The sequence below is a fragment of the Danio rerio genome, chromosome 22 (assembly GCF_052040795.2).
Source record: "Danio rerio strain M-AB ecotype USA chromosome 22, GRCz13ab, whole genome shotgun sequence".
NCBI classification, from domain to species: Eukaryota; Metazoa; Chordata; class Actinopteri; order Cypriniformes; family Danionidae; genus Danio; species Danio rerio.
Window position 1 is genome coordinate 11,036,912 of NC_141042.1, and position 11,279 is coordinate 11,048,190.

The 11,279-nt window shown below is 34.9% G+C and overlaps 2 protein-coding genes across 3 annotated transcripts in view; one reads left to right on the forward strand and one right to left on the reverse strand.

Moving 5' to 3' along the window:
• cenpp (centromere protein P) overlaps positions 1 to 11,279 on the forward strand; it is a 73,181-nt gene that overhangs the window by 37,995 nt on the left and 23,907 nt on the right.
• aspn (asporin (LRR class 1)) lies at positions 1,073 to 8,833 on the reverse strand. 2 transcript variants are annotated; one of them, XM_087303219.1, is made up of 9 exons: positions 8,586 to 8,833; positions 7,462 to 7,720; positions 5,970 to 6,082; positions 4,222 to 4,435; positions 3,267 to 3,377; positions 2,271 to 2,364; positions 2,063 to 2,201; positions 1,751 to 1,944; positions 1,079 to 1,655 (listed from the first exon to the last, which is right to left on the reverse strand). In XM_087303219.1, exons 2-9 carry the CDS (start codon positions 7,703 to 7,705, stop codon positions 1,589 to 1,591), a joined length of 1,176 nt encoding a protein of 391 aa, XP_087159345.1. In that variant the 5' UTR covers positions 7,706 to 7,720; positions 8,586 to 8,833; the 3' UTR covers positions 1,079 to 1,588.

The following is an 11,279-nucleotide window of genomic DNA, read 5'->3' on the forward strand; positions in this document are numbered from 1 at the left end:
GAGGTCCGTAAACAAAGCGGCACGCGTCACATTTTAATCGTTTCTTTACACGCGATATGAGAATATAGCGAGTTAACCTGATACAGTACACACGGTTATACGTAACAAATTACATCTAAATACATTTGCAAGCTAGAGTAAACGAGGCAACAACTTTAATCGCACGTAACGTTACTTACACTTGAGAAATGGAGGAAGAAAAACTGATCCAGGTTCTGACATAGTTCATAAGTACTCTTTAACTGACATCACAACTACTTGGGTTTGTAGATACGTCATCGCGAAACACCTAATGACTCGTTATCAAGACGACTCGTTGGAAGCACTATGAGTCGACTCTTTTATAGATGAATCAACAGTTTTAAACACTGTACACTTACATATTTAAGCCTTAGCTGGATAATTCACTTCACTTAGAGCTGTTAAACACTACTTGGAAGGGCATTTTCAAAAACCCATAATATGGGCTCTTTAAAGAAATTCGTGCTGAACTCTACTGAGCGATGCACAGACTCTTAAACATACTCTCTTTTGTCCTAAAAAACTACATCTGAACAATGTCTTGGGTTGTGGTTATTAAAGAATAATTAATCCACATCATAGTCACGCCACCTTGATTTGCATTATTTTTCAGCCAATTTAACAGCCCTTTGATGGATAATCATTATGATCATTTTATGAAATGTTCATATCAATTAATTGTATTCTTACTAACCTGTTATTTAGAGTAAAAATGTTTCATTTGGGTCAGTTTTTGTGAGGTTTTTGTAAAGGTATTTGTCTCCCAGTAATCACACATATAATTACCAGCTTTCCATTAATCAAAATTTTATAAAATGATTCCAATGTTAAATGGATGTTAATTGGAGACACTTGCTGTAGTAATTAAACATAATGAATTGGCTTGATTTCAACCAAAAAATGGACTAATTCATTGAACTCTTGCCATTTCAAGAGTTTTAATGGGTTATGCAGTTTTGCTTTTATCCTGAACAACAGCTCTAAACAAGTCTTAAAGTCTCCCTCTGCTGGTGTTTGGTGTTATTGCTGGACATAACATGGGCAACAAGACTTACTATTTAAATTGTCTTTATTTTTCTGAAAACAACAAGATCTGAAATTGGAAACAAGAAACACAGCACCGCTGGCTAAGGAAACACTTGTTGCAAACAGTTTTGCGAATGTCAGGGATACTGATAAAAATGAACTGACAAAAATGTCCATGTCCCAAACACTGGCAATGAATAAAACACCATATAATGAACATTTAGCATGCAGTATTATAATTTGTTATGACTTAAACTGTTAATAAGCACCAATGAGTAATGCCCATCTAAATACATGAAGTAGAACAGTAAACGAACTGGCCTTGTTTATTTCTTTTAAACCTGTAGACCTTTAACACATGGGACAAGATTATTTAGCACCTGATCTGAAAAGAAAACGCAATTGAAGCTGTTATTTAACATTTATAAATTGAGAATATTTAAATGTAAACATTAACTATGAAAACCTATGTTACTATTGCACACAGTATAGCTGATTCTGTCTTTACGGGAATTCAGAGTCTTCAGAATTCTCAACAAATTCAAGTAATGCGTCTGTTGCCACTGCGGATGCTCTTGGACTTTGGATAAATTATATTCTGTACATCGCCATCATGTGCACATGAAATGATAATTTATTACATTGAAGTTCTTGACTACTATAATGCTGCCCTCCAGTGGCATGATGAGAGCGTTTCTCTCACTTTCTGTGGTTTCCCAGTTGCACCGAATTGTGGCTGGAAACGCAGCGGAAGGTGGGTGGCTGAATCTCCCAGTATTTCACTGGGTTTGCGTATAAACTGATTCTAGTGTAGAGGGCTTTCTTAGCCCGGGTTCTCGAGGGGCAAAAGTCATTTACTCCAACGTAGCCAATGCTGTTGGCGTGTAAGTACATCACCTTAAAGAGGAAACAAAGTTGATTAGATCTGTGTACACATCATGTTCATATTTCTGTTGCATGTGTATTTCAGAATCAGAATCCTGTGTATGCAAACACACAAAGAATCTTTTCTCACCTGTAAATATTTCAGGGTGTTCAGGCCTGGAGGAATTTTCTTCAGTTTATTATTGTCCAAATGAATCTCTCTGACTTTGGGAGTGGCAGCGAAAGTTCCATTCTCTACGTACTTGATTTGATTGAAGTCAAGCCAAAGCCTGTAGAGTTAGAGTTAGCGTTAGGCTGTTCTGTTTTTTAATCCGCAAGGGGTTGTTGGTTTACCTTACCTTTGTAGACCTTTTAATCTCAAGAAGTCCTCTGACTCCACTTTGGCAATCTTGTTATAGTCCAAGTGAAGTTCGTTGAGGGAAGATGGAAGATCTGTGAGATTCAGACAGATTTAATTAGACTTGAGCTCTTAAAAGGACCAGTTTTCTTTGTTTGTAGAACATTTTAATAATTTAAAGAACCTTTTCCACTCTAAAGAACCATTTCCATTCATAAAAAACCAAGCTCTTAAAGGTTGTGCACACCAGACTGATTACTATGCAGTTATTGTCAATGTTACTAAAACTTTGTGACTAAACAAACGGTGCTAATGTAAATATGCACACTCGTGTGCAAAATAACAGGCATGAAATTGTTGAAAATGTCTTTGGCGTGGACGTTAAAAACTTGCTAACCGATGAGATTGGCACCTTGGTTCATGTGCCTTGAGCTGCTTTAAGTTTCCCATAGTTCGTTTAATTACAGTGTCATAAAATATATATATGTTTGGTTCCCCTAGAACCTTTTAGCGAGCTAAAGAACCTTATTTTCTATTTTAAAGGACAGTTTCCACGCTGAATAACCTTTTGTTCTATGGAAGGATACTACATACATAAAGCTTCTATAAAGAGAATTTAAAACAATGTCATAAAATTACAATATTTGGATCCTTAAGTAATTTTTAATAAGCTTTTTAGGAAACATGTCTTCCTTTTTTGAAAACATTTTACAACCGCTTTACCTCCATCAAAAAAAAAATATTGATGATTCCACAAAGAACTTGTAACATCCATTGTATCTTTTCAGTAGACAAAATGCCTTAACTGTGGAAACATGTTCTTCAGATTATCAAATGGTTCTTCATACAAAGAGAATGTTTTTTTTTATCAGCATTGCTGTAAAAACACTTTTTGGAACATATATGTGTTAAGAGTGCTTTTTTGTTGACAAATTCATCTTGAAGACTTTCTGTTAGCTGTAAAGGTCTTTTTTTCATAAAACATGTAAATACTTACCTTTAGGGATGGCTGTAAGCTTTGCTTCAGCTATTCTCAAGTAAAGGGTTGCCATGTCATCAAAAGCTCCAACATCAATCCCACTGTTTGCAATTGGATTTGCACTCAGTTCTAGAGCCGCAAAAAAAAATGAAACCTTGTTTTTCCAATCAAGCAGTCATGCATGCATTTGACAGAAAAAAACATGAGAAAATAGATATTTTTACGAATAGGCCTTATCTAATTGTAACAATACATGTTCACATAAATTGAATTATTGGTGTACTAATTAGAGTTCCAATGAAATAAGCCAATAGGAATATGGTTAACGAGACTTGTGTCTAACATTTCCATATTAATATAGCACTTCACAGTAAATACAAATCTTTTTTGAAGTCACAAGCAAATTTCAGCCACACAAATATAGCCAACTAGCTTTAGTTCAGTAGCATTATTTAAACAACCATGAAGGGAAAATGTTAATGATTGCGGTAGCAGTTTATAAACGATCTAAAATGAACCAGCTGCACTTAAACAATTGTTTATAGAGCAATCTTGTTTATAGGCGCCTTAGTCATCAGGATATTAGATGGTGGCTCACAAGTCATGCATGCATTTGACAGAACAATATGAGAAAATAGATGTGGACAACTTCTTGTTGGATTTCGAACTAACAACCTTTTGGTTTCCAGCCCTATTTTTAAACTGGAGCAACATCTTAATGTAGACACTAGAGGGCAGAATGTTAATGATCTGTAAGTTACCTGAGAATCAAGGCGCTCAGTTGACTGAAGTATACTTGTTTTTGCATGAAGCATGAATAGTGTGTAATATCATGTATCTGATTATACAAGCAGATTCAGAGAGGTCATGATGGAGAAATGGTATTCCAAGTCATTTCAGCTCAACTTGTTGAAGCAAGCGTACCAACTGACTCAGACCATGTTTATTTAAGACCATCGCTTAGGAGACCTACCTAAAACATTCAAGTCATGCATTCCCTTAAACGCTCCTTTTGGAAGTCTGCTGATCTTGTTGTCGTGCAGTCGCAATGATTGAACACTTATAGGAAGATTCTCTGGCATTTGCGTCAGCAAGTTGTATGACAGGTGGAGAATCTTGAGCTTGTTCATGTTGCGGAAGGCCTTTGGATGAATTTTGGATATCTGGTTATTGAGCAGAAACAAGGCCTGCAAATGAAGAAAGGGAAAGCAATTAAGGTTCATGACTGTAGTCAGAAATGTTAAATCTTTTCTAAAACAGAGTTGCAAGAGTTACAAGTTTACATTTGGGTTGAAAATCTAAGCTTGTATTAATTTGCATTATTTCTAGGTTTTTTCCAGCTTTCCAGTTGTTAATGCACATACAGTTGAAGTCAGAATTATAAGCCCCCCTGTTTATTTTTTTTTCACTAAATTTTGTTTAATGGAAAGAAGATTTGTTCAGCACATTTCTAAACATAAACATAAAAGTTTTAATAACTTATTTCTAATAACTGATTTTTTTTATCTTTGTCGTGATGACAGTAATAATTATTTTTCTAGATATTTTTCAAGACACTTCTATACAGCTTAAAGTGACATTTAAAGGCTTAACTAGGTTAATTAGGTTAACTAGGCAGGTTAGGGTAATTAGGCAAGTTATTGTATAACAATGGTTTGTTCTCTAAACTATGGGAAAAAATTGCTTAAAAGGGCTAATAATTTTGATCTTAAAATGGTTTTTAAAAAATTAAAAACAACTTTTATTCTAGCTGAAATGAAACAAATAAGACTTTCTTCAGGAGAAAAAATATTATTAGACATACTGTGAAAATTTCCTTGCACTGTTAAACATCATTTTGGAAATATTTAAAAACGAAAAAAAAATAAATGTAAGGGGGTCTTATAATTCTGACTTGTATAATTCTGACAACTGTATATTATTTTCCAATATATAGTCCTAATTTCTTTTGTCTTTGTCATGATAACGACATGATATAATAGTTATTTACTATTTATTTTGCAAGACTCTAGTATTCAGCTTCATGTGCAATTGTAAGGCTTAAATAGCTTAATTAAGTTAACTAGGCAGTAATTAAAAAAAAAAACCTCATTCTTAAGAAGGCTAATAATATTGCCTTTAAAATTTAAACCTGTTATTTCCAAGCCAAACTTAAATAGGACTTTCTCCAGACGAAAAAATAATATAGGAAATACTGTGAGAAATGTCTTGCTCTGTTAAATATCACTTGGGAAATATTTGGGGGGGAAAAAAACTTTTTATTGAATTAATTGGAAATAAGAGCAAGTAAAATCCAAACTATTGGCCTGACCACAGCGTTATTGTATTCAATTTAACTCATTGTTCTAAATTCTATTTATTGTGTATTCAGTTCTAAATATTGTGGAATTTTATATAAAAAAAAAAAGAAATTGATTTACCGTCCGTGTTGTTTTTGCAACGTGGGCTGTTTCTGATTTTTTTATGCCCTCGGTAGTTTTTATTTTTTTTTGCCTCAGCAAGAACATTTAACCATTTTACCACTAATCAAGAGCAAATATTTACCACAAGCATGAAACGGTCCACAGTAAATGCAAATATCAATAACACTCAAATATGTGTCCAGAATTCCACATAATCCCGCTACCAATACATGGCTCCAGATGTCCTTGTGTAAACCCAGTATAAAAGCACAGCTTTAAAAACCCACTAAACATTGAAGAGAGGGTGTCAGCTGCTCACATAGAGATTATCCAGGCCTTTGAAATCATCTTCCTTAATTTCCGTGATGTCATTATTTTGAAGGTCGAGGAGCAACGTGTTTGCAGGAATGTCCATTGGCACTTTGGTCAGACCTGTAAAGACAAGCATTTTGAAAACAATGCCGACATTGTCCTTATAAAATTAGGCGGTGAGATTTTTATAGACTTTTTTTTTTTCTTGTAGGAATGTGCAAGGCTGCAAATTTCAGTGGGTTGCCTGACAGATTAGATGCCAAATTAGTCTCATGTAATTATTTCTCATGATCATATGGAATTCTTAGACATGTTCATAAATATAAAACAGATACGATAATAGAACAATGTATATTTATCACCGGAATTAATGCATCTTGAGTAGGAGATGCACTTATTCCTCTCCAAATGCACCAGACACCTTCTTATAAAAACCCAATGCTTCTTGAAAAACATTGTGCAATTCTGAGTGTGCTTTTTACAGTTTGAATGAGCTTGACAGAGGAGAAAAAAATATATATTCTAAACTAATTTAGACTTGTCATGGCATTTATATTGACCTTATTCTACAATGCAGAAGTGCAATCTTTTCTGAGATTTGTTTTAGGATTTTCGATTCAGTTGCCTATTGGAGAAGTGACTAGGAATAACAAATGGTACAAAATGGAACTACTGACTCTATAAACAAGCGTGTTTATGAATATACATAACAATAAAATAGTTTTATTACAAAATACTAGTTTGCAACATCAAGCATCATGACAAGCTTTTTTTATGGCTTAAATCAATGGGCGTTAAATGAGAACGTCAGTCTTGAGCCAGTAAGTTTCCAATGGCTGCGTCCGCTTTTATGTGTAGAATAAGCTTAATATTGCTGCCCTCTGAGGATTTGAAGTGCTTCTTTTATCCTCACTTGTACGTCACTTTGAATAAAAGCATCTGCTAAATGAATAAATGTAAACAAATTGTCAACAACTGTAGATAGAAGAACAACATAATGTCAGCATGAATACCTTGTTAATCCAAGCCAAACTTTATCAACTCGTGATAAATACACTGTAAAACCCAACAGTCAACTCTATCAAATGAAATAAGTGTAGTTAACTCAAAATTGACTGAAAGTTAATTCTAATAATTTGAAAAGAGTTTAAAACTCAGTGTTGAAGGTAATGAGTTAGTTAAATATCTTATTACTTCAACTTAAAGTTGAAGTTCACAGTACTCATATAGATTTTTTTTAAACCCAAATGGTTTCTTGCAATTGGTTTGACTTGACTTAACTTGGATATTACAGTACTTAGTTGGTTTAGGTTCTCTTCATTTATTGGGTTCTACCCAAGCCCAAGTTGCTTCGTTTACTCAAATGGATTAAGTTCACAGTACTCATTAGGATTTTGAACTTTAATGGTTTGTTGCGATCGGTTTCCTCAAATGGTTTGAGTTACCTTAACTTTTTGGGTTTTACAGTGTAGTTTTTTAAAGTAGTTTCAAGTGCTTACCCTGATCTGAGCACTGGAGAACCGTCTTTGAGCACCGACATCCTTCAGGACAGTCCGTAACAAAATTATCATCGTAATCATCATAATCTTTATCGTCGTCATCGTCGTCGTCATCATCGTCATCAAAATCGCCCGCGTCTTGTTGCATGATGTCATGATGCTTCATGAACTCCATGACGTTGATATGTTTGTATGGCTTTGCATTACATAACGTTAGTAGGGCGAGTAGTAAAAGTACCTTCATGGTGGGGGTTTAGTCCTGTCAACATGAACATAAGTAGATATCAAGTAAGGCCGTTTTTTTTATGTTAAACCATCAAATTGCATGTTGTTTTAGCAGCAGGGTCACTGAAGAACCTCTTAAGTTGCTCAAAGATCCTGTTGAACTTAAAGAATGACTTAAAAAAATTCAAAAATTTAATCAATGTCAGTGAAGAATCTTTATTTTTAAGAATAGGCTTTTTCTAATTGTAACATAAAGATAGATGTTCACATAAATTGAATTATTAGTGTACTAATTAGAGTTCCAATGGAATAAGTCAATTGGAATATGTTTAATGAGACTTGTGACTGACATTTCCATATTAATATAGCACTTCACGGTAAATACAAATCTTTTTTGAAGTCACAGGCAAATTTCAGCCACACAAATATAGCCAACCAGCTTCAGTTCAGTAGCATTAATTAAACATCTATGAAGGGAAAATGTTAATGATTGCGGTTGCCATTTATAAACGATCTAAAATGAACCAGCTGCACTTAAACAATTGTTTATAGAGCAATCTTGTTTATAGGCGCCTTAGTCATCAGGATACTAGAAGGTGGCTCACAGTTTATGGACCTTCACAAATTGTTAATGTTGCTCATTTTCTCTGACGCCACCCACATGACATTTACTGGAAATCTCACTCATCATTTGGTAAAATTAAGTAAAATTATGTAAAATAAGAATTTGCGCAGCTACAATAATCTTTAAACTACTCAGCACTGTGTATTTCTCAGCAAATTCTTAATCATCACAGTTTCAATTAGTACACTCTTGAGTAATATATTCAGATGTTTGTTTGTTTTTTCTAAAAAAAAATAATAAAACTTTACGCAAATATAATATGAAGACAACGTACCTGAAGAATCTGTGTAATCCTTGTTCAAGTAAGCCTCCAGGGATGAGCTCAGTATTGCCGTCAGGATTTGTTGAGGCACAGGTCTTTAAATGCAGCGCTCACGAAAGCCCGAAAGGTGGAGATCACGCTCGTCAAAGCATGAGATCCCTGAATGAATGGGCATGGAAAAGATGCTGCTGGTTGAAGGAGCGGATTCAGAATAAGGGGTAGGAACTGCACGCAGCTCTGCTGGATGCTCGAGCAGCTCTGAACACTCATTGTTACCGGCCGTATGTTTCTCATCAGCATTTGAAACTCGGCCAATTTTGTATGCCTAAAATTTTCAATGGCCAGTCTGGGATACTCTCATTCTTTTACAATGCCAATGGGTGGCTGCTACTTGCCTGACTTTTTGACGTATCCAAAGGTTTCAGAGTGCGTAATATTGCATAATTTGGGAGGCTATGTTAGGGCTCCTATTTTTAGATCACACACCAATACTTGGGATGTATTGGCTTGATAATAGTATAATGTGATAAATAGGATTGATCTTGAATTCACATTGGGAAAAACCTTCAAATCTAGACATCAGTCAGTCTTTCTGCCTGATGTAAGATGAATCCCTGCAGACCCTTTTGGGATGACTGATCGATTCAAGCTGCCAGAAATCACGTCAGTTCACAAATGGCATCGTTCACTTTTTAGGAAGGAAAGTGTGCATGTTATCATGACTAAATCATGTTCGTGGGACGAAATCTAGTAATTCCCAAGTAACAGGGGGCCTTTAATCTAGAACTAAACGTCGGATAATAACTTTTCCAGACTTTATGGTGCTGTTTGCTTACGGCAGCACAAAACGCGACCCCTCTCTATTCACGGGGCAGTACTGGTGGCGCCACATATGCTTGGGTTTTGGCTGGGGGATTGGAGATGATGGAAGTTCCTATGTCTCATGGTTTCTCCTGAGTCTCACTGGCCAACATTCCTTCCGAAATGATAACTAACCTCAAACCAATAAATGTTTGTGGTATGTTAAGTTCGTGCCGTAAATTAAAAGGATGTAGATACTATTACAAACTCTATTCATGTGATGGTGAACTGGATGGAGTAAAGGTAGAAGCGATGATGAAATACCATTAATTTCCCATAATCCATTTATTTTAATTGTATTTTTACCTCATCCTTATTTGTTGTAATGTTATGATTTGGGAAACCATGATGGGAATGATTGAACTGTGGAAACACTTGAGATGTGTTGGCGGTTTTCCACAGCTTCGCTGCTTTTTACTTTTTTATTATCCCACCAGAAAAGTTATTTTATGTGTGTGTACCTTGTATTCCTCACATTGTGGGGACCAAATGTCCACACAAAACTAGCAATACCAGGAAATTTTGACCTTGTGGGAATATTTGATTGGTTCCCATGAGGCAAATGGCTCATAAATCCCACAGAATGAACAAAGATTGTTTCCTGTGAGGGTTTGGTTTAGGGATAGAGTTTGGGTAGAGGAATAGATTGAATTGAAACAATTTATGAGACTATGGGGTGAAAAATGTTTAATTAAATTGGTTGATTGGTAAATTGTTAATAACTTTTTTTCTGTATAATTAGTTTAAAACAATGTACATTATGTAAAGTGCTATTTAAAACTTAAAATTAATGAAACGTTTTTAAATAAAACTGCGTCTACTTCGATTAAATCACTTTAAATGTAATATGTTAGGTTTAGACATAAGACAATAACCGTTTTCAAGGTATATTGTGGTTTGGAAAAGTCAAGGTTTTAAAACCGCTAAAATTTTCTGCCATATCATTTTTATTATTATTTTTTGTTTTTGTTTTTGTCTTTTAGGACAACAGTGTCTCTAGCCGAAAAATATCCAAATATTCCATTTTAAATTGTACAGAAATCTGTGTTGAAACAAATAAAGACAGCAGAATGATTGATTTAAAGATTTATTCAAAGTATTTAGCCTTACATCCCAGCAGGCACACAATATTAGGCGTTAATATCCGGTTATATGTATGCCATTATGTCAGGTGACGCAAATTCAATGTCTAGCCAGCGTCTAAGGACAACGTTAATTTAATGTCCAATAATGATGTCAAATGATATGTGGTTGATTTTAGGTTGTGTTGGAAAGTGACCAAAATCCAACATCGGGCCAACATCTTAACCCAACGTCATATTGATGTCAAGTACTGACATTTATTTGTCAGGTATGGGAACCAAAATTCATCGTCTGATGTCATAGTGGTAACGTCCACACAATGGCAAGCTGTAACATAATTAGACGTTTAAATTGGGTTGATTTTAGCTTGGGCCTTCGACATGACGTTGGGTTCTGATGTCAACCCAGTTTGTATTTTCAGGCAAAATGCAATGTCCCCACGACATAGGAGTACAACTTCAATCTGACGTCATGTTGACATCCTGTTCCTGCTGGGATGTTTACTGTTCCAAAATATTTTAAATATTTCTCAAAATAAAATATATTATATTCAAAAAGGGAAAAAAGTTTTTGTTTTTTACCCAGACATACTGTCAGAATCTTATACCGGCCCATGCATTCCTAGTTAGGTTTACCTTTAGGCTTTTGCATTTCTTTTGTTTAGGAACCATAGAAATGTGTGGATGTGCTTTTAAAAAGTACCGATACCATTCCTGTTAGTCTTTTGTTAATTTCTTCATCATTTGTGCTCTGCGTTTGCTG